At 54.1% G+C, this 24,312-nt stretch overlaps 1 protein-coding gene across 3 annotated transcripts in view; it reads left to right on the top strand.

Annotated features, from left to right (window-relative positions):
* Positions 1 to 24,312, top strand: part of FAM20A (FAM20A golgi associated secretory pathway pseudokinase) — a 185,844-nt gene that overhangs the window by 18,514 nt on the left and 143,018 nt on the right. The window contains exon 1 of one of the 3 annotated variants that reach the window (XM_072131654.1): positions 1,945 to 1,996. The exons of the other annotated variants lie outside the window; for them this stretch is intronic. Within the exon in view, the coding sequence (XP_071987755.1) occupies positions 1,995 to 1,996 (2 nt within the window). The 5' untranslated portion in view covers positions 1,945 to 1,994. Of the gene's footprint in view, positions 1 to 1,944; positions 1,997 to 24,312 lie in introns of those variants that run through there. 3 annotated transcript variants of the gene reach the window in all.

The raw sequence follows: 24,312 nt of genomic DNA, 5'->3' as shown, positions 1-24,312 counted from the left end.
CCTGGAGTTCACCTTCTTCTTCCTGGTGCATGTAAGTGCATTGTCCGTGTATAATGCGCTGTGCGGGGAGTCACTAAGATCGTGCACCCGATATCCTGCATGTGTCACTTCCCCGCTCAGGTCCCTGGAGTTCACCTTCTTCTTCCTGGTGCATGTAAGTGTATTGTCCGTGTATAATGCGCTGTGCGGGGAGTCACTAAGATCATGCGCCCGATATCCTGCATGTGTCACTTCCCCGCTCAGGTCCCTGGAGTTCACCTTCTTCTTCCTGGTGCATGTAAGTGCATTGTCTGTGTATAATGTGCTGTGCAGGGAGTCACTAAGATCCTGCGCCTGATATCCTGCATGTGTCACTTCCCCGCTCAGGTCCTTGGGGTTCACCTTCTTCTTCCTGGTGCATGTAAGTGCATTGTCCATGTATAATGCGCTGTGCGGGGAGTCACTAAGATCCTGCGCCCGATATCCTGCATGTGTCGCTTCCCTGCTCAGGTCCCAGGAGTTCACCTTCTTCTTCCTGGTGCATGTAAGTGCATTGTCCGTGTATAATGCGCTGTGCGGGGAGTCACTAAGATTGTGCACCCGATATCCTGCATGTGTCGCTTCCCTGCTCAGGTCCCCGGAGTTCACCTTCTTCTTCCTGGCGCATGTAAGTGCATTGTCCATGTATAATGTGCTGTGCAGGGAGTCACTAAGATCCTCCTCCCGATATTCTGCATGTGTCGCTTCCCCGCTCAGGTCCCCGGAGTTCCCCTTCCTCTTCCTGGTGCATGTAAGTGCATTGTCTGTGTATAATGCACTGTGCGGGGAGTCACTAAGATCCTGCGCCTGATATCCTGCATGTGTTGCTTCCCCGCTCAGGTCCCCGGAGTTCACCTTCTTCTTCCTGGTGCATGCAAGTGCATTGTCCGTGTATAATGCGCTGTGCGGGGAGTCACTAAGATCCTGCCCCCGATATCCTGCATGTGTCGCTTCCCCGCTCAGGTCCCTGGAGTTCACCTTCTTCTTCCTGGTGCATGTAAGTGCATTGTCCGTGTATAATGCGCTGTGCGGGGAGTCACTAAGATCCTGCCCCCGATATCCTGCATGTGTCGCTTCCCCGCTCAGGTCCCTGGAGTTCACCTTCTTCTTCCTGGTGCATGTAAGTGCATTGTCCGTGTATAATGCGCTGTGCGGGGAGTCACTAAGATCCAGCGCCCAATATCCTGCATGTGTCACTTTCCCGCTCAGGTCCCCGGAGTTCTCCTTCTTCTTCCTGATGCATGTAAGTGCATTGTCTGTGTATAATGCGCTGTGCGGGGAGTCTCTAAGATCCTGTACCCGATATCCTGCATGTGTCTCTTCCCCGCTCAGGTCCCTGGAGTTCTACTTCTTCTTTCTGGTGCATGTAAGTGCATTGTCCGTGTATAATGCGCTGTGCGGGGAGTCACTAAGATCCTGCGCCTGATATCCTGCATGTGTCGCTTCCCCGCTCAGGTCCCTGGAGTTCACCTTCTTCTTTCTGGTGCATTTAAGTGCATTGTCCGTGTATAATGCGCTGTGCGGGGAGTCACTAAGATCCTGCGCCCGATATCCTGCATGTGTCACTTCCCCGCTCAGGTCCCTGGAGTTCACCTTCTTCCTGGTGCATGTAAGTGCATTGTCCGTGTATAATGCGCTGTGCGGGGAGTCACTAAGATCCTGCGCCCGATATCCTGCATGTGTCTCCTCCCCGCTCAGGTCCCTGGAGTTCACCTTCTTCTTCCTGGTGCATGTAAGTGCATTGTCCGTGTATAATGCGCTGTGCGGGGAGTCACTAAGATCCTGCGCCCGATATCCTGCATGTGTCGCTTCCCCGCTCAGGTCCCCGGAGTTCACCTTCTTCTTCCTGGTGCATGTAAGTGCATTGTCCGTGTATAATGCGCTGTGCGGGGAGTCACTAAGATCCTGCGCCCGATATCCTGCATGTGTCGCTTCCCCGCTCAGGTCCCTGGAGTTCACCTTCTTCTTCCTGGTGCATGTAAGTGCATTGTCCGTGTATAATGCGCTGTGCGGGGAGTCACTAAGATCCTGCGCCCGATATCCTGCATGTGTCACTTCCCCGCTCAGGTCCCCGGAGTTCTCCTTCTTCCTGGTGTATGTAAGTGCATTGTCCGTGTATAATGCGCTGTGCGGGGAGTCACTAAGATCCTGCGCCCGATATTCTGCATGTGTCGCTTCCCCGCTCAGGTCCCCGGAGTTCACCTTCTTCTTCCTGGTGCATGTAAGTGCATTGTCTGTGTATAATGCGCTGTGCGGGGAGTCACTAAGATCCTGCGCCCGATATCCTGCATGTGTCGCTTCCCCGCTCAGGTGCCCGGAGTTCACATTCTTCCTGGTGCATGTAAGTGCATTGTCCGTGTATAATGCGCTGTGCGGGGAGTCACTAAGATCCTGCGTCCGATATCCTGCATGTGTCACTTCCCCGCTCAGGTCCCCGGAGTTCACCCTCTTCTTCCTGGTGCATGTAAGTGCATTGTCCGTGTATAATGCGCTGTGCGGGGAGTCACTAAGATCCTGCACCCGATATCCGGCATGTGTCACTTCCCCGCTCAGGTCCCCGGAGTTCACCTTCTTCTTCCTGGTGCATGTAAGTGCATTGTCTGTGTATAATGCGCTGTGCGGGGAGTCACTAAGATCCTGCGCCCGATATCCTGCATGTGTCGCTTCCCCGCTCAGGTGCCCGGAGTTCACATTCTTCCTGGTGCATGTAAGTGCATTGTCCGTGTATAATGCGCTGTGCGGGGAGTCACTAAGATCCTGCACCCGATATCCGGCATGTGTCACTTCCCCGCTCAGGTCCCCGGAGTACACCTTCTTCTTCCTGGTGCATGTAAGTGCATTGTCCGTGTATAATGCGCTGTGCGGGGAGTCACTAAGATCCTGCACCCGATATCCTGCATGTGTCGCTTCCCCGCTCAGGTCCCCGGAGTTCACCTTCTTCCTGGTGCATGTAAGTGCATTGTCCGTGTATAATGCGCTGTGCGGAGAGTCACTAAGATCCTGCGCCCGATATCCTGCATGTGTCACTTCCCCGCTCAGGTCCCCGGAGTTCACCTTCTTCTTCCTGGTGCATGTAAGTGCATTGTCCGTGTATAATGCGCTGTGCGGGGAGTCACTAAGATCCTGCGCCCGATATCCTGCATGTGTAGCTTCCCCGCTCAGGTCCCCGGAGTTCACCTTCTTCCTGGAGCATGTAAGTGCATTGTCCGTGTATAATACGCTGTGCGGGGAGTCACTAAGATCCTGCGCCCGATATCCTGCATGTGTCACTTCCCCGCTCAGGTCCCCAGAGTTCACGTTCTCCTTTCAGGTGCATGTAATTATTCCTGGTGCATGTAAGGGCGTGTCTTACGACACAATTCTAAATGGTAAATCTTGCGCGTTGTCCAAATCAGCCCCACGATTTGTGTTGCGTCCAAGCCCGCCAAAATCTTATCACATGCAACACAATCCCTGCCGAGGAAAACGCGCTCCACGGACCCTTAGTAAATGAGCCCCAATATCTTATGCTCCTCGATCGGGGTCATGGAATGTGCCCTTTTCTCTGGTAATTGTCATGTTAAAAATGGCAAGAGGTTTGTGATGAAGAATAACCTGGGGGTCATGGTGGAGGGGGATGAGGGATAACCTGGGGGTCATGGTGGAGGGGGATGAGGGATAACCTGGGGGACATGGTGGAGGGAGATGAGGAATAATCTGGGGGTCATGGTGGAGGGAGAGGGGGAATAACCTGGGGGTCATGGTGGAGGGAGATGAGGAATAACCTGGGGGTCATGGTGGAGGGAGATGAGGAATAACCTGGGGGTCATGGTGGAGGGAGATGAGGAATTACCTGGGGGTCATGGTGGAGGGAGATGAGGAATTACCTGGGGGTCATGGTGGAGGGAGGTGAGGAGTAACCTGGGGGTCATGGTGGAGGGAGATGAGGAATTACCTGGGGGTCATGGTGGAGGGAGATGAGGAATAACCTGGGAGTCATGGTGGAGGGGGATGAGGGATAACCTGGAGTCATGATGGAGAGAGATGAGAAATTACCTGGGGGTCATGGTGGAGGGAGATGAGGAATAATATGGGGGTCATGGTGGAGGGAGATGAGGAATAACCTGGGGGTCAAGGTGGGGGGAGAGGGGGAATAACCTGGGGGTCATGGTGGAGGGAGATGAGGAATAACCTGGGGGTCATTGTGGAGGGGGATGAGGAATAACCTGGGGGTCATGGTGGAGGGAGAGGGGGAATAACCTGGGGGTCATGATGGAGGGAGATGAGGAATAACTTGGGGGTCATGGTGGAGGGAGATGAGGAATAACCTGGGGGTCATGCTGGAGGGAGATGAGGAATAACCTGGGGGTCGTGGTGGAGGGAGATGAGGAATAAGCTGGGGTCATGGTGGGGGAAGATGAGGAATAACCTGGGGGTCATGGTGGAGGGAGATGAGGAATAACCTGGGGGTCATGGTGGGGGAAGATGAGGAATAACCTGGGGGTCATGGTGGAGGGAGATGAGGAATAACCTGGGGGTCATGGTGGAGGGGGATGAGGGATAACCTGGGGGACATGGTGGAGGGAGATGAGGAATAATCTGGGGGTCATGGTGGAGGGAGATGAGGAATAACCTGGGGGTCATGGTGGAGGGAGATGAGGAGTAACCTGGGGGTCCTGGTGGAGGGAGATGAGGAATAGCCTGGGGGTCATGGTGGAGGGAGATGAGGAATAACCTGGGGGTCATGGTGGAGGGAGATGAGGAATAACCTGGGGGTCATGGTGGAGGGGGATGAAGGATAACCTGGGGGAAATGGTGGAGGGAGATGAGGAATAACCTGGGGGTCTTGGTGGAGGGAGATGAGGAGTAACCTGGGGTCATGGTGGAGAGAGATGAGGAATTACCTAGGGGTCATGGTGGAGGAAGATGAGAAATAACCTGGGGGTCCTGGTGGAGGGAGATGAGGAATAATATGGGGTTCATGGTGGAGGGAGATGAGGAATAACCTGGGGGTCATGGTGGAGGGGGATGAGGGATAACCTGGGGGACATGGTGGAGGGAGTTGAGGAATAATCTGGGGGACATGGTGGAGGGAGTTGAGGAATAATCTGGGGTTCATGGTGGAGGGAGAGGGGGAATAACCTGGGGGTCATGGTGTAGGGCGAAGAGGAATAACCTGGGGGTCATGGTGGAGGGAGATGAGGAATAACCTGGGGGTCATGGTGGAGGGAGATGAGGAGTAACCTGGGGTCATGGTGGAGGGAGATGAGGAATAACCTGGGGGTCATGGTGGAGGGAGATGAGAAATTACCTGGGGGTCACAGTGGAGGGAGATGAGGAATAATATGGGGGTCATGGTGGAGGGAGATGAGGAATAACCTAGGGGTCATGGTGGGGTATGATGAGGAATAACCTTGGGGTCATGATGGAGGAAGATTAGGAATAACCTGGGGGTCATGGTTGAGGAAGATGAGGAATAACCAGGGGGTCATGGTGGAGGGAGATGAAGAATAACCTGGGGGTCATGGTGGAAGGAGATGAGGAATAGCCTGGGGGTCATGGTGGAGGGAGATGAGGAATAACCTGGGGGTCATGGTGGAGGGAGATGAGGAATAAATTGGGGTCATGGTGGAGGGAGATGAGGAATAACCTGGGGGTCATGATGGAGGGAGATGAGGAATAACCTGGGGGTCATGGTGGAGGGAGTTGAGGAATAACCTGGGGGTCCTGGTGGAGGGAGATGAGGAATAACCTGGGGTCATGGTGGAAGGAGATGAGGAATAGCCTGGGGGTCATGGTGGAGGGAGATGAGGAATAACCTGGGGGTCATGGTGGAGGGAGATGAGGAATAACCTGGGGGTCATGGTGGAGGGGGATGAAGGATAACCTGGGGGAAATGGTGGAGGGAGATGAGGAGTAACCTGGGGTCATGGTGGAGAGAGATGAGGAATTACCTAGGGGTCATGGTGGAGGGAGATGAGAAATAACCTGGGGGTCATGTTGGAGGGAGATGAGGAATAATATAGGGGTCATGGTGGAGGGAGATGAGGAATAACCCGGGGGTCATGGTGGAGGGAGATGAGGAATAACCTGGGGGTCCTGGTGGAGGGAGATGAGGAATAACCCAGGGGTCATGGTGGAGGGAGATGAGGAATAATCTGGGGGTCATGGTGGAGGGAGATGAGGAATTACCTAGGGGTCATGGTGGAGGGAGATGAGAAATAACCTGGGGTCATGTTGGAGGGAGATGAGGAATAATATAGGGGTCATGGTGGAGGGAGATGAGGAATAACCCGGGGGTCATGGTGGAGGGAGATGAGGAATAACCTGGGGGTCCTGGTGGAGGGAGATGAGGAATAACCCAGGGGTCATGGTGGAGGGAGATGAGGAATAATCTGGGGGTCATGGTGGAGGGAGAGGGGGAATAACCTGGGGGTCATGGTGGAGGGAGATGAGGAATAACCTGGGGGTCATAGTGGAGGGAGATGAGGAATAACCTGGGGGTCAGGGTGGAGGGAGATGAGGAGTAACCTAGGGTCATGGTGGAGGGAGATGAGGAATAATATGGGGGTCATGGTGGAGGGAGATTAGGAATAACCTAGGGGTCATGGTGGGGGATTATGAGGAATAACCTTGGGGTCATGATGGAGGAAGATGAGGAATAACCGAGGGGTCATGGTGGAGGGAGATGAAGAATAATCTGGGGGTCATGGTGGAAGGAGATGAGGAATAGCCTGGGGGTCATGGTGGAGGGAGATGAGGCATAACCTGGGGCTCATTGTGGAGGGAGATGAGGAATAACCTGGGGTCATGGTGGAGGGAGATGAGGAATAACCTGGGGGTCATGGTGGAGGGAGATGAGGTATAACCTGGGAGTCATGATGGAGAGAGATGAGGAATAACCAGGGGGTCATGGTGGAGGGAGATGAGGTATAACCTGCGGGTCATGGTGGAGGGAGATTAGGAATAGCCTGGGGGTCCTGGTGGAGGGAGATGAGGAATAACCTGGGGGTCATGGTGGAGGGAGATGAGGAATAACTTGGGGTCATGGTGGAGGGAGATGAGGAATAACCTGGGGGTCATGTTGGAGGGAGATGAAGAATAACCTGGGGGTCATGGTGGAAGGAGATGAGGAATAGCCTGGGGGTCATGGTGGAGGGAGATGAGGAATAACCTGGGGGTCATGGTGGAGGGAGATGAGGAATAACCTGGTGGTCCTGGTGGAGGGAGTTGAGGAATAACCTGGGGGTCCTGGTGGAGGGAGATGAGGAATAACCTGGGGTCATGGTGGAAGGAGATGAGGAATAACCTGGGGGTCCTGGTGGAGGGAGATGAGGAATAACCTGGGGGTCATGGTGGAGGGAGATGAGGAATAACTTGGGGTCATGGTGGAGGGAGATGAGGAATAACCTGGGGGTCATGTTGGAGGGAGATGAAGAATAACCTGGGGGTCATGGTGGAAGGAGATGAGGAATAGCCTGGGGGTCATGGTGGAGGGAGATGAGGAATAACCTGGGGGTCATGGTGGAGGGAGATGAGGAATAACTTGGGGTCATGGTGGAGGGAGATGAGGAATAACCTGGGGGTCATGGTGGAGGGAGTTGAGGAATAACCTGGGGGTCCTGGTGGAGGGAAATGAGGAATAACCTGGGGTCATGGTGGAAGGAGATGAGGAATAGCCTGGGGGTCATGGTGGAGGGAGATGAGGAATAACCTGGGGGTCATGGTGGAGGGAGATGAGGAATAACCTGGGGGTCATGGTGGAGGGGGATAAAGGATAACCTGGGGGAAATGGTGGAGGGAGATGAGGAGTAACCTGGGGTCATGGTGGAGAGAGATGAGGAATTACCTTGGGGTCATGGTGGAGGGAGATGAAGAATAACCCGGGGGTCATGGTGGAGGGAGATGAGGAATAACCTGGGGGTCCTGGTGGAGGGAGATGAGGAATAACCCAGGGGTCATGGTGGAGGGAGATGAGGAATAATCTGGGGGTCATGGTGGAGGGAGAGGGGGAATAACCTGGGGGTCATAGTGGAGGGAGATGAGGAATAACCTGGGGGTCATGGTGGAGGGAGATGAGGAGTAACCTAGGGTCATGGTGGAGGGAGATGAGGAATAACCTGGGGGTCATGGTGGAGGGAGATGAGAAATAACCTGGGGGTCACAGTGGAGGGAGATGAGGAATAATATGGGGGTCATGGTGGAGGGAGATTAGGAATAACCTTGGGGTCATGATGGAGGAAGATGAGGAATAACCTGGGGGTCATGGTGGAGGGAGATGAAGAATAACCTGGGGGTCATGGTGGAGGGAGATGAGAAATAACCTGGGGGTCACAGTGGAGGGAGATGAGGAATAATATGGGGGTCATGGTGGAGGGAGATTAGGAATAACCTTGGGGTCATGATGGAGGAAGATGAGGAATAACCTGGGGGTCATGATGGAGGAAGATGAGGAATAATATGGGGTTCATGGTGGAGGGAGATGAGGAATAACCTGCGGGTCATGGTGGGGGGAGAGGGGGAATAACCTGGGGGTCATGGTGGAGGGGGATGAGGGATAACCTGGGGGACATGGTGGAGGGAGTTGAGGAATAATCTGGGGTTCATGGTGGAGGGAGAGGGGGAATAACCTGGGGGTCATGGTGGAGGGTGAAGAGGAATAACCTGGGGGTCATGGTGGAGGGAGATGAGGAATAACCTGGGGGTCATGGTGGAGGGAGATGAGGAGTAACCTGGGGTCATGGTGGAGGGAGATGAGAAATAACCTGGGGGTCACAGTGGAGGGAGATGAGGAATAATATGGGGGTCATGGTGGAGGGAGATGAGGAATAACCTAGGGGTCATGGTGGGGGATGATGAGGAATAACCTTGGGGTCATGATGGAGGAAGATTAGGAATAACCTGGGGGTCATGGTGGAGGAAGATGAGGAATAACCAGGGGGTCATGGTGGAGGGAGATGAAGAATAACCTGCGGGTCATGGTGGAAGGAGATGAGGAATAGCCTGGGGGTCATGGTGGAGGGAGATGAGGAATAACCTGGGGGTTATGGTGGAGGGAGATGAGGAATAACTTGGGGTCATGGTGGAGGGAGATGAGGAATAACCTGGGGGTCATGTTGGAGGGAGATGAGGAATAACCTGGGGGTCCTGGTGGAGGGAGTTGAGGAATAACCTGGGGGTCCTGGTGGAGGGAGATGAGGAATATTCTGGGGTCATGGTGGAAGGAGATGAGGAATAGCCTGGGGGTCATGGTGGAGGGAGATGAGGAATAACCTGGGGGTCATGGTGGAGGGAGATGAGGAATAACCTGGGGGTCATGGTGGAGGGGGATGAAGGATAACCTGGGGGAAATGGTGGAGGGTGATGAGGAGTAACCTGGGGTCATGGTGAAGAGAGATGAGGAATTACCTAGGGGTCATGGTGGAGGGAGATGAGAAATAACCTGGGGGTCATGGTGGAGGGAGATGAGGAATAATATAGGGGTCATGGTGGAGGGAGATGAGGAATAACCCGGGGGTCATGGTGGAGGGAGATGAGGAATAACCTGGGGGTCCTGGTGGAGGGAGATGAGGAATAACCCAGGGGTCATGGTGGAGGGAGATGAGGAATAATCTGGGGGTCATGGTGGAGGGAGAGGGGGAATAACCTGGGGGTCATGGTGGAGGGAGATGAGGAATAACCTGGGGGTCATAGTGGAGGGAGATGAGGAATAACCTGGGGGACATGGTGGAGGGAGATGAGGAGTAACCTAGGGTCATGGTGGAGGGAGATGAGGAATAACCTGGGGGTCATGGTGGAGGGAGATGAGAAATAACCTGGGGGTCACAGTGGAGGGAGATGGGGAATAATGTGGGGGTCATGGTGGAGGGAGATTAGGAATAACCTAGGGGTCATGGTGGGGGATGATGAGGAATAACCTTGGGGTCATGATGGAGGAAGATGAGGAATAACCTGGGGGTCATGGTGGAGGGAGATGAGGAATAACCAGGGGGTCATGGTGGAGGGAGATGAAGAATAACCTGGGGGTCATGGTGGAAGGAGATGAGGAATAGCCTGGGGGTCATGGTGGAGGGAGATGAGGAATAATCTGGGGGTCATGATGGAGGAAGATGAGGAATAACCTGGGGGTCATGGTGGAGGGAGTTGAGGAGTAACCCGGGGGTCATGGTGGAGGGAGTTGAGGAATAAACTGGGGGTCCTGCTGGAGGTAGATGAGGAATAACCCAGGGGTCATGGTGGAGGGAGATGAGGAATTACCTGGGGTCATGGTGGAGGGAGTTGAGGTATAACCTTGGGGTCATGGTGGAGGGAGATGAGGAATAACCTTGGGGTCATTGTGGAGGGAGATGAGGAATAACCTGGGGGACATGGTGGAGGGAGTTGAGGAATAATCTGGGGGACATGGTGGAGGGAGATGAGGAATAACCCGGGGGTCATGGTGGAGGGAGATGAGGAATAACCTGGGGTCATGGTGGAGGGAGATGAGGAATAACCTGGGGGTCATGGTGGAGGGAGATGAGGTATAACCTGGGAGTCATGATGGAGAGAGATGAGGAATAACCTGGGGGTCATGGTGGAGGGAGATGAGGTATAACCTGCGGGTCATGGTGGAGGGAGATTAGGAATAACCTGGGGGTCCTGGTGGAGGGAGATGAGGAATAACCCAGGAGTCATGGTGGAGGGAGATGAGGAATAACCTGGGGGTCATGGTGGAGGGAGATGAGGTATAACCTGGGAGTCATGATGAAGAGAGATGAGGAATAACCTAGGGTCATGGTGGAGGGAGATGAGGAATAACCTGGGGGTCCTGGTGGAGGGAGATGAGGAATAACCCAGGGGTCATGGTGGAGGGAGATGAGGAATAATCTGGGGGTCATGGTGGAGGGAGAGGGGGAATAACCTGGGGGTCATGGTGGAGGGAGATGAGGAATAACCTGGGGGTCATAGTGGAGGGAGATGAGGAATAACCTGGGGGTCATGGTGGAGGGAGATGAGGAGTAACCTAGGGTCATGGTGGAGGGAGATGAGGAATAACCTGGGGGTCATGGTGGAGGGAGATGAGAAATAACCTGGGGGTCACAGTGGAGGGAGATGAGGAATAATATGGGGGTCATGGTGGAGGGAGATTAGGAATAACCTAGGGGTCATGGTGGGGGATGATGAGGAATAACCTTGGGGTCATGATGGAGGAAGATGAGGAATAACCTGGGGGTCATGGTGGAGGGAGATGAGGAATAACCAGGGGGTCATGGTGGAGGGAGATGAAGAATAACCTGGGGGTCATGGTGGAAGGAGATGAGGAATAGCCTGGGGGTCATGGTGGAGGGAGATGAGGAATAACCTGGGGCTCATTGTGGAGGGAGATGAGGAATAACCTGGGGTCATGGTGGAGGGAGATGAGGAATAACCTGGGGGTCATGGTGGAGGGAGATGAGGTATAACCTTGGAGTCATGATGGAGAGAGATGAGGAATAACCTGGGGGTCATGGTGGAGGGAGATGAGGTATAACCTGCGGGTCATGGTGGAGGGAGATTAGGAATAACCTGGGGGTCCTGGTGGAGGGAGATGAGGAATAACCCAGGGGTCATGGTGGAGGGAGATGAGGAATAACCTGGGGGTCATGGTGGAGGGAGATGAGGTATAACCTGGGAGTCATGATGAAGAGAGATGAGGAATAACCTAGGGTCATGGTGGAGGGAGATGAGGAATAGCCTGGGGTTCATGGTGGAGAGAGATGAGACATAACCTGGAAGTCATGGTGGAGGGAGATGAGGAATAACCCAGGGGTCCTGGTGGAGGGAGATGAGGAATAACCCAGGGGTCACGATGTAGAGAGATGAGGAATAACCTTGGGGTCCTGGTGGAGGGAGATGAGAAATAACTTGGGGGTCACAATGGAGGGAGATGAGGAATAATATGGGGGTCATGGTGGAGGGAGATGAGGAATAACCTGGGGGTCATGGTGGAGGGAGATGAGGAATAATCTGGGGGTCATGATGGAGGAAGATGAGGAATAACCTGGGGGTCATGGTGGAGGGAGTTGAGGAATAACACGGGGTTCATGGTGGAGGGAGTTGAGGAATAAACTGGGGGTCCTGCTGGAGGTAGATGAGGAATAACCCAGGGGTCATGGTGGAGGGAGATGAGGAATTACCTGGGGTCATGGTGGAGGGAGATGAGGTATAACCTTGGAGTCATGGTGGAGAGAGATGAGGAATAACCCAGGGGTCATGGTGGAGGGAGATGAGGAATAACCTTGGGGTCATGGTGGAGGGAGATGAGGAATAACCTTGGGGTCATTGTGGAGGGAGATGAGGAATAACCTGGGGGACATGGTGGAGGGAGTTGAGGAATAATCTGGGGGTCATGGTGGAGGGAGAGGGGGAATAACCTGGGGGTCATGGTGGATGGAGATGAGGAATAACCTGGGGGTCATGGTGGAGGGAGATGAGGAATAACCTGGGGGTCATGGTGGAGGGAGATGAGAAATAACCTGGGGGTCACGGTGGAGGGAGATGAGGAATAATATGGGGGTCATGGTGGAGGGAGATGAGGAATAACCTAGGGGTCATGGTGGGGGGTGATGAGGAATAACCTTGGGGTCATAATGGAGGAAGATGAGGAATAACCTGGGGGTCATGGTGGAGGAAGATGATGAATAGCCTGGGGGTCATGGTGGAGGGAGATGAGGAATAACCTGGGGGTCATGGTGGAAGGAGATGAGGAATAGCCTGGGGGTCATGGTGGAGGGAGATTAGGAATAACCTGGGGGTCATGGTGGAGGGAGATGAGGAATAACTTGGGGTCATGGTGGAGGGAGATGAGGAATAACCTGGGGGTCATGGTGGAGGGAGATGAGGAATAACCTGGGGGTCATGGTGGAGGGAGTTGAGGAATAACCTGGGGGTCCTGGTGGAGGGAGATGAGGAATAACCTGGGGTCATGGTGGAAGGAGATGAGGAATAGCCTGGGGGTCATGGTGGAGGGAGATGAGGAATAACCTGGGGGTCATGGTGGAGGGAGATGAGGAATAACCTGGTGGTCATGGTGGAGGGGGATGAAGGATAACCTGGGGTCATGGTGGAGGGAGATGAGGAGTAACCTGGGGTCATGGTGGAGAGAGATGAGTAATTACCTAGGGGTCATAGTGGAGGGAGATGAGAAATAACCTGGGGGTCATGGTGGAGGGAGATGAGGAATAACCGAGGGGTCATGGTGGAGGGGGATGAGGAATAACCTGGGGGTCATGGTGGAGGGAGATGAGGAATAACCTGGGGGTCCTGGTGGAGGGAGATGAGGAATAACCTAGGGGACATGGTGGAGGGAGATGAGGAATAATCTGGGGGTCATGGTGGAGGGAGAGGGGGAATAACCTGGGGGTCATGGTGGAGGGAGATGAGGAATAACCTGGGGGTCATAGTGGAGGGAGATGAGGAATAACCTGGGGGTCATGGTGGAGGGAGATGAGGAGTAACCTGGGTGTCATGGTGGAGGGAGATGAGAAATAACCTGGGGGTCACAGTGGAGGGAGATGAGGAATAATATGGGGGTCATGGTGGAGGGAGAGGGGGAATAACCTGGGGGTCATGGTGGAGGGAGATGAGGAATAACCTGGGGGTCATAGTGGAGGGAGATGAGGAATAACCTGGGGGTCATGGTGGAGGGAGATGAGGAATAACTTGGGGTCATGGTGGAGGGAGATGAGGAATAACCTGGGGGTCATGGTGGAGGGAGATGAGGAATAACCTGGGGGTCATGGTGGAGGGAGTTGAGGAATAACCTGGGGGTCATGGTGGAGGGAGATGAGGAATAACCTGGGGGTCATAGTGGAGGGAGATGAGGAATAACCTGGGGGTCATGGTGGAGGGAGATGAGGAATAACTTGGGGTCATGGTGGAGGGAGATGAGGAATAACCTGGGGGTCATGGTGGAGGGAGATGAGGAATAACCTGGGGGTCATGGTGGAGGGAGTTGAGGAATAACCTGGGGGTCCTGGTGGAGGGAGATGAGGAATAACCTGGGGTCATGGTGGAAGGAGATGAGGAATAGCCTGGGGGTCATGGTGGAGGGAGATGAGGAATAACCTGGGGGTCATGGTGGAGGGAGATGAGGAATAACCTGGGGGTCATGGTGGAGGGGGATGAAGGATAACCTGGGGTCATGGTGGAGGGAGATGAGGAGTAACCTGGGGTCATGGTGGAGAGAGATGAGTAATTACCTAGGGGTCATAGTGGAGGGAGATGAGAAATAACCTGGGGGTCATGGTGGAGGGAGATGAGGAATAACCGAGGGGTCATGGTGGAGGGGGATGAGGAATAACCTGGGGGTCATGGTGGAGGGAGATGAGGAATAACCTGTGGGTCATGGTGGAGGGAGAGGGGGAATAACCTGGGGGTCATGGTGGAGGGAGATGAGGAATAACCTAGGGGTCATGGTGGAGGGAGATGAGGAATAATCTGGGGGTCATGGTGGAGGGAGAGGGGGAATAACCTGGGGGTCATGGTGGAGGGAGATGAGGAATAACCTGGGGGTCATAGTGGAGGGAGATGAGGAATAACCTGGGGGTCATGGTGGAGGGAGATGAGGAGTAACCTGGGGTCATGGTGGAGGGAGATGAGGAATAACCTGGGGGTCATGGTGGAGGGAGATGAGAAATAACCTGGGGGTCACAGTGGAGGGAGATGAGGAATAATATGGGGGTCATGGTGGAGGGAGATTAGGAATAACCTAGGGGTCATGGTGGGGGATGATGAGGAATAACCTTGGGGTCATGATGGAGGAAGATGAGGAATAACCTGGGGGTCATGGTGGAGGGAGATGAGGAATAAGCTGGGGCTCATTGTGGAGGGAGATGAGGAATAACCTGGGAGTCATGGTGGAGGGAGATGAGGTATAACCTGGGAGTCATGATGGAGAGAGATGAGGAATAACCTGGGGGTCATGGTGGAGGGAGATGAGGTATAACCTGCGGGTCATGGTGGAGGGAGATTAGGAATAACCTGGGGGTCCTGGTGGAGGGAGATGAGGAATAACCCAGGGGTCATGGTGGAGGGAGATGAGGAATAACCTGGGGGTCATGGTCTAGGGAGATGAGGTATAACCTGGGAGTCATGATGAAGAGAGATGAGGAATAACCTAGGGTCATGGTGGAGGGAGATGAGGAATAGCCTGGGGTTCATGGTGGAGGGAGATGAGACATAACCTGGAGGTCATGGTGGAGGGAGATGAGGAATAACCCAGGGGTCCTGGTGGAGGGAGATGAGGAATAACCCAGGGGTCACGATGGAGAGAGATGAGGAATAACCTTGGGGTCCTGGTGGAGGGAGATGAGAAATAACTTGGGGGTCACAGTGGAGGGAGATGAGGAATAATATAGGGGTCATGGTGGAGGGAGATGAGGAATAACCTGGGGGTCATGGTGGAGGGAGATGAGGAATAATCTGGGGGTCATGATGGAGGAAGATGAGGAATAACCTGGGGGTCATGGTGGAGGGAGTTGAGGAATAACCCGGGGGTCATGGTAGAGGGAGTTGAGGAATAAACTGGGGGTCCTGCTGGAGGTAGATGAGGAATAACCCAGGGGTCATGGTGGAGGGAGATGAGGAATTACCTGGGGTCATGGTGGAGGGAGATGAGGTATAACCTTGGAGTCATGGTGGAGAGAGATGAGGAATAACCCAGGGGTCATGGTGGAGGGAGATGAGGAATAACCTTGGGGTCATGGTGGAGGGAGATGAGGAATAACCTTGGGGTCATTGTGGAGGGAGATGAGGAATAACCTGGGGGACCTGGTGGAGGGAGTTGAGGAATAATCTGGGGGTCATGGTGGAGGGAGAGGGGGAATAACCTGGGGGTCATGGTGGAGGGAGATGATGAATAACCTAGGGGTCATGGTGGAGGGAGATGAGGAATAACCTGGGGGTCATGGTGGAGGGAGATGAGAAATAACCTGGGGGTCACAGTGGAGGGAGATGAGGAATAATATGGGGGTCATGGTGGAGGGAGATGAGGAATAACCTTGGGGTCATGGTGGGGGGTGATGAGGAATAACCTTTGGGTCATAATGGTGGAAGATGAGGAATAACCTGGGGGTCATGGTGGAGTAAGATGAGGAATAGCCTGGGGGTCATGGTGGAGGGAGATGAGAAATAACCTGGTTGTCATGGTGGAAGGAGATGAGGAATAGCCTGGGGGTCATGGTGGAGGGAGATGAGGAATAACCTGGGGGTCATAGTGGAGGGAGATGAGGAATAACCTGGGGGTCATGGTGGAGGGAGATGAGGAGTAACCTGGGGTCATGGTGGAGGGAGATGAGGAATAACCTGGGGGTCATGGTGGAGGGAGATGAGAAATAACCTGGGGGTCACAGTGGAGGGAGATGAGGAATAATATGGGGGTCATGGTGGAGGGAGATTAGGAATAACCTAGGGCTCATGGGGGGGGAAGATGAGTAATAACCTTGGGGTCATGATGGAGGAAGATGAGGAATAACCTGGGGGTCATGGTGGAGGGAGATGAGGAATAACCTGGGGCTCATTGTGGAGGGAGATGAGGAATAACCTGGGGTCATGGTGGAGGGAGATGAGGAATAACCTGGGGGTCATGGTGGAGGGAGATGAGGTATAACCTGGGAGTCATGATGGAGAGAGATGAGAAATAACCTGGGGGTCATGGTGGAGGGAGATGAGGTATAACCTGCGGGTCATGGTGGAGGGAGATGAGGAATAACCTGGGGGTCTTGGTGGAGGGAGATGAGGAATAACCCAGGGGTCATGGTGGAGGGAGATGAGGAATAACCTGGGGGTCATGGTGGAGGGAGTTGAGGTATAACCTGGGAGTCATGTTGAAGAGAGATGAGGAATAACCTAGGGTCATGGTGGAGGGAGATGAGGAATAGCCTGGGGTTCATGGTGGAGGGAGATGAGACATAACCTGGAGGTCATGGTGGAGGGAGATGAGGAATAACCCAGGGGTCCTGGTGGAGGGAGATGAGGAATAACCCAGGGGTCACGATGTAGAGAGATGAGGAATAACCTTGGGGTCCTGGTGGAGGGAGATGAGAAATAACTTGGGGGTCACAGTGGAGGGAGATGAGGAATAATATGGGGGTCATGGTGGAGGGAGATGAGGAATTACCTGGGGGTCATGGTGGAGGGAGATGAGGAATAACCTGGGGGTCATGATGGAGGAAGATGAGGAATAACCTGGGGGTCATGGTGGAGGGAGATGAGGAATAACCTGGGGGTCATGGTGGAGGAAGTTGAGGAATAAACTGGGGGTCCTGGTGGAGGGAGATGAGGAATAACCCAGTGGTCCTGGTGGAGGGAGATGAGGAATAACCCAGGGGTCATGGTGGAGGGAGATGAGGAATAACCTTCGGGTCATGGTGGAGGGAGATGAGGAATAACCTTGGGGTCATTGTGGAGGGAGATGAGGAATAACCTGGGGGTCATGGTGGAGGGAGATGAGGAATAACCGAGGGGTCATGGTGGAGGGGGATGAGGAATAACCCGGGGGTCATGGTGGAGGGAGATGAGGAATAACCTGGGGGTCCTGGTGGAGGGAGATGAGGAATAACCCAGGGGTCATGGTGGAGGGGGATGAGGAATAACCCGGGGGTCATGGTGGAGGGAGATGAGGAATAACCTGAGGGTCCTGGTGGAGGGAGATGAGGAATAACCCAGGGGTCATGGTGGAGGGAGATGAGGAATAACCTGGGGGTCATGGTGGAGGGAGTTGAGGTATAACCTGGGAGTCATGATGAAGAGAGATGAGGAATAACCTAGGGTCATGGTGGAGGGAGATGAGGAATAGCCTGGGGTTCATGGTGGAGGGAGATGAGACATAACCTGGAGGTCATGGTGGAGGGAGATGAGGAATAACCCAGGGGTCCTGGTGGAGGGAGATGAGGAATAACCCAGGGGTCACGATGGAGAGAGATGAGGAATAACCTTGGGGTCCTGGTGGAGGGAGATGAGAAATAACTTGGGGGTCACAGTGGAGGGAGATGAGGAATAATATGGGGGTCATGGTGGAGGGAGATGAGGAATAACCTGGGGGTCATGGTGGAGGGAGATGAGGAATAACCTGGGGGACATGATGGAGGAAGATGAGGAATAACCTGTGGGTCATGGTGGAGGGAGATGAGGAATAACCTGGGGGTCATGGTGGAGGGAGTTGAGGAATAAACTGGGGGTCCTGGTGGAGGGAGATGAGGAATAACCCAGGGGTCATGGTGGAGGGAGATGAGGAATAACCTTGGGGTCATGGTGGAGGGAGATGAGGAATAACCTTGGGGTCATGGTGGAGGGAGGTGAGGAATAACCTTGGGGTCATTGTGGAGGGAGATGAGGAATAACCTGGGGGTCATGGTGGAGGGGGATGAGGGATAACCTGGGGGACATGGTGGAGGGAGTTGAGGAATAATCTGGGGTTCATGGTGGAGGGAGAGGGGGAATAACCTGGGGGTCATGGTGGAGGGTGAAGAGGAATAACCTGGGGGTCATGGTGGAGGGAGATGAGGAATAACCTGGGGGTCATGGTGGAGGGAGATGAGGAGTAACCTGGGGTCATGGTGGAGGGAGATGAGAAATAACCTGGGGGTCACAGTGGAGGGAGATGAGGAATAATATGGGGGTCATGGTGGAGGGAGATGAGGAATAACCTAGGGGTCATGGTGGGGGATGATGAGGAATAACCTTGGTGTCATGATGGAGGAAGATTAGGAATAACCTGGGGGTCATGGTGGAGGAAGATGAGGAATAACCAGGGGGTCATGGTGGAGGGAGATGAAGAATAACCTGCGGGTCATGGTGGAAGGAGATGAGGAATAGCCTGGGGGTCATGGTGGAGGGAGATGAGGAATAACCTGGGGGTTATGGTGGAGGGAGATGAGGAATAACTTGGGGTCATGGTGGAGGGAGATGAGGAATAACCTGGGGGTCATGTTGGAGGGAGATGAGGAATAACCTGGGGGTCCTGGTGGAGGGAGTTGAGGAATAACCTGGGGGTCCTGGTGGAGGGAGATGAGGAATAACCTGGGGTCATGGTGGAAGGAGATGAGGAATAGCCTGGGGGTCATGGTGGAGGGAGATGAGGAATAACCTGGGGGTCATGGTGGAGGGAGATGAGGAATAACCTGGGGGTCATGGTGGAGGGGGATGAAGGATAACCTGGGGGAAATGGTGGAGGGTGATGAGGAGTAACCTGGGGTCATGGTGAAGAGAGATGAGGAATTACCTAGGGGTCATGGTGGAGGGAGATGAGAAATAACCTGGGGGTCATGGTGGAGGGAGATGAGGAATAATATAGGGGTCATGGTGGAGGGAGATGAGGAATAACCCGGGGGTCATGGTGGAGGGAGATGAGGAATAACCTGGGGGTCCTGGTGGAGGGAGATGAGGAATAACCCAGGGGTCATGGTGGAGGGAGATGAGGAATAATCTGGGGGTCATGGTGGAGGGAGAGGGGGAATAACCTGGGGGTCATGGTGGAGGGAGATGAGGAATAACCTGGGGGTCATAGTGGAGGGAGATGAGGAATAACCTGGGGGACATGGTGGAGGGAGATGAGGAGTAACCTAGGGTCATGGTGGAGGGAGATGAGGAATAACCTGGGGGTCATGGTGGAGGGAGATGAGAAATAACCTGGGGGTCACAGTGGAGGGAGATGGGGAATAATGTGGGGGTCATGGTGGAGGGAGATTAGGAATAACCTAGGGGTCATGGTGGGGGATGATGAGGAATAACCTTGGGGTCATGATGGAGGAAGATGAGGAATAACCTGGGGGTCATGGTGGAGGGAGATGAGGAATAACCAGGGGGTCATGGTGGAGGGAGATGAAGAATAACCTGGGGGTCATGGTGGAAGGAGATGAGGAATAGCCTGGGGGTCATGGTGGAGGGAGATGAGGAATAATCTGGGGGTCATGATGGAGGAAGATGAGGAATAACCTGGGGGTCATGGTGGAGGGAGTTGAGGAGTAACCCGGGGGTCATGGTGGAGGGAGTTGAGGAATAAACTGGGGGTCCTGCTGGAGGTAGATGAGGAATAACCCAGGGGTCATGGTGGAGGGAGATGAGGAATTACCTGGGGTCATGGTGGAGGGAGATGAGGTATAACCTTGGGGTCATGGTGGAGGGAGATGAGGAATAACCTTGGGGTCATTGTGGAGGGAGATGAGGAATAACCTGGGGGACATGGTGGAGGGAGTTGAGGAATAATCTGGGGGACATGGTGGAGGGAGATGAGGAATAACCCGGGGGTCATGGTGGAGGGAGATGAGGAATAACCTGGGGTCATGGTGGAGGGAGATGAGGAATAACCTGGGGGTCATGGTGGAGGGAGATGAGGTATAACCTGGGAGTCATGATGGAGAGAGATGAGGAATAACCTGGGGGTCATGGTGGAGGGAGATGAGGTATAACCTGCGGGTCATGGTGGAGGGAGATTAGGAATAACCTGGGGGTCCTGGTGGAGGGAGATGAGGAATAACCCAGGAGTCATGGTGGAGGGAGATGAGGAATAACCTGGGGGTCATGGTGGAGGGAGATGAGGTATAACCTGGGAGTCATGATGAAGAGAGATGAGGAATAACCTAGGGTCATGGTGGAGGGAGATGAGGAATAACCTGGGGGTCCTGGTGGAGGGAGATGAGGAATAACCCAGGGGTCATGGTGGAGGGAGATGAGGAATAATCTGGGGGTCATGGTGGAGGGAGAGGGGGAATAACCTGGGGGTCATGGTGGAGGGAGATGAGGAATAACCTGGGGGTCATAGTGGAGGGAGATGAGGAATAACCTGGGGGTCATGGTGGAGGGAGATGAGGAGTAACCTAGGGTCATGGTGGAGGGAGATGAGGAATAACCTGGGGGTCATGGTGGAGGGAGATGAGAAATAACCTGGGGGTCACAGTGGAGGGAGATGAGGAATAATATGGGGGTCATGGTGGAGGGAGATTAGGAATAACCTAGGGGTCATGGTGGGGGATGATGAGGAATAACCTTGGGGTCATGATGGAGGAAGATGAGGAATAACCTGGGGGTCATGGTGGAGGGAGATGAGGAATAACCAGGGGGTCATGGTGGAGGGAGATGAAGAATAACCTGGGGGTCATGGTGGAAGGAGATGAGGAATAGCCTGGGGGTCATGGTGGAGGGAGATGAGGAATAACCTGGGGCTCATTGTGGAGGGAGATGAGGAATAACCTGGGGTCATGGTGGAGGGAGATGAGGAATAACCTGGGGGTCATGGTGGAGGGAGATGAGGTATAACCTTGGAGTCATGATGGAGAGAGATGAGGAATAACCTGGGGGTCATGGTGGAGGGAGATGAGGTATAACCTGCGGGTCATGGTGGAGGGAGATTAGGAATAACCTGGGGGTCCTGGTGGAGGGAGATGAGGAATAACCCAGGGGTCATGGTGGAGGGAGATGAGGAATAACCTGGGGGTCATGGTGGAGGGAGATGAGGTATAACCTGGGAGTCATGATGAAGAGAGATGAGGAATAACCTAGGGTCATGGTGGAGGGAGATGAGGAATAGCCTGGGGTTCATGGTGGAGAGAGATGAGACATAACCTGGAAGTCATGGTGGAGGGAGATGAGGAATAACCCAGGGGTCCTGGTGGAGGGAGATGAGGAATAACCCAGGGGTCACGATGTAGAGAGATGAGGAATAACCTTGGGGTCCTGGTGGAGGGAGATGAGAAATAACTTGGGGGTCACAATGGAGGGAGATGAGGAATAATATGGGGGTCATGGTGGAGGGAGATGAGGAATAACCTGGGGGTCATGGTGGAGGGAGATGAGGAATAATCTGGGGGTCATGATGGAGGAAGATGAGGAATAACCTGGGGGTCATGGTGGAGGGAGTTGAGGAATAACACGGGGTTCATGGTGGAGGGAGTTGAGGAATAAACTGGGGGTCCTGCTGGAGGTAGATGAGGAATAACCCAGGGGTCATGGTGGAGGGAGATGAGGAATTACCTGGGGTCATGGTGGAGGGAGATGAGGTATAACCTTGGAGTCATGGTGGAGAGAGATGAGGAATAACCCAGGGGTCATGGTGGAGGGAGATGAGGAATAACCTTGGGGTCATGGTGGAGGGAGATGAGGAATAACCTTGGGGTCATTGTGGATGGAGATGAGGAATAACCTGGGGGACATGGTGGAGGGAGTTGAGGAATAATCTGGGGGTCATGGTGGAGGGAGAGGGGGAATAACCTGGGGGTCATGGTGGATGGAGATGAGGAATAACCTGGGGGTCATGGTGGAGGGAGATGAGGAATAACCTGGGGGTCATGGTGGAGGGAGATGAGAAATAACCTGGGGGTCACGGTGGAGGGAGATGAGGAATAATATGGGGGTCATGGTGGAGGGAGATGAGGAATAACCTAGGGGTCATGGTGGGGGGTGATGAGGAATAACCTTGGGGTCATAATGGAGGAAGATGAGGAATAACCTGGGGGTCATGGTGGAGGAAGATGATGAATAGCCTGGGGGTCATGGTGGAGGGAGATGAGGAATAACCTGGGGGTCATGGTGGAAGGAGATGAGGAATAGCCTGGGGGTCATGGTGGAGGGAGATTAGGAATAACCTGGGGGTCATGGTGGAGGGAGATGAGGAATAACTTGGGGTCATGGTGGAGGGAGATGAGGAATAACCTGGGGGTCATGGTGGAGGGAGATGAGGAATAACCTGGGGGTCATGGTGGAGGGAGTTGAGGAATAACCTGGGGGTCCTGGTGGAGGGAGATGAGGAATAACCTGGGGTCATGGTGGAAGGAGATGAGGAATAGCCTGGGGGTCATGGTGGAGGGAGATGAGGAATAACCTGGGGGTCATGGTGGAGGGAGATGAGGAATAACCTGGTGGTCATGGTGGAGGGGGATGAAGGATAACCTGGGGTCATGGTGGAGGGAGATGAGGAGTAACCTGGGGTCATGGTGGAGAGAGATGAGTAATTACCTAGGGGTCATAGTGGAGGGAGATGAGAAATAACCTGGGGGTCATGGTGGAGGGAGATGAGGAATAACCGAGGGGTCATGGTGGAGGGGGATGAGGAATAACCTGGGGGTCATGGTGGAGGGAGATGAGGAATAACCTGGGGGTCCTGGTGGAGGGAGATGAGGAATAACCTAGGGGACATGGTGGAGGGAGATGAGGAATAATCTGGGGGTCATGGTGGAGGGAGAGGGGGAATAACCTGGGGGTCATGGTGGAGGGAGATGAGGAATAACCTGGGGGTCATAGTGGAGGGAGATGAGGAATAACCTGGGGGTCATGGTGGAGGGAGATGAGGAGTAACCTGGGTGTCATGGTGGAGGGAGATGAGAAATAACCTGGGGGTCACAGTGGAGGGAGATGAGGAATAATATGGGGGTCATGGTGGAGGGAGAGGGGGAATAACCTGGGGGTCATGGTGGAGGGAGATGAGGAATAACCTGGGGGTCATAGTGGAGGGAGATGAGGAATAACCTGGGGGTCATGGTGGAGGGAGATGAGGAATAACTTGGGGTCATGGTGGAGGGAGATGAGGAATAACCTGGGGGTCATGGTGGAGGGAGATGAGGAATAACCTGGGGGTCATGGTGGAGGGAGTTGAGGAATAACCTGGGGGTCATGGTGGAGGGAGATGAGGAATAACCTGGGGGTCATAGTGGAGGGAGATGAGGAATAACCTGGGGGTCATGGTGGAGGGAGATGAGGAATAACTTGGGGTCATGGTGGAGGGAGATGAGGAATAACCTGGGGGTCATGGTGGAGGGAGATGAGGAATAACCTGGGGGTCATGGTGGAGGGAGTTGAGGAATAACCTGGGGGTCCTGGTGGAGGGAGATGAGGAATAACCTGGGGTCATGGTGGAAGGAGATGAGGAATAGCCTGGGGGTCATGGTGGAGGGAGATGAGGAATAACCTGGGGGTCATGGTGGAGGGAGATGAGGAATAACCTGGGGGTCATGGTGGAGGGGGATGAAGGATAACCTGGGGTCATGGTGGAGGGAGATGAGGAGTAACCTGGGGTCATGGTGGAGAGAGATGAGTAATTACCTAGGGGTCATAGTGGAGGGAGATGAGAAATAACCTGGGGGTCATGGTGGAGGGAGATGAGGAATAACCGAGGGGTCATGGTGGAGGGGGATGAGGAATAACCTGGGGGTCATGGTGGAGGGAGATGAGGAATAACCTGTGGGTCCTGGTGGAGGGAGATGAGGAATAACCTAGGGGTCATGGTGGAGGGAGATGAGGAATAATCTGGGGGTCATGGTGGAGGGAGAGGGGGAATAACCTGGGGGTCATGGTGGAGGGAGATGA

The sequence above is a fragment of the Engystomops pustulosus genome, unplaced genomic scaffold, assembly GCF_040894005.1.
Source record: "Engystomops pustulosus unplaced genomic scaffold, aEngPut4.maternal MAT_SCAFFOLD_116, whole genome shotgun sequence".
Taxonomy (NCBI): Eukaryota; Metazoa; Chordata; class Amphibia; order Anura; family Leptodactylidae; genus Engystomops; species Engystomops pustulosus.
The sequence above is the reverse complement of the archived record's forward strand: the minus strand, read 5'-3'. Positions and strand labels throughout refer to the sequence as shown.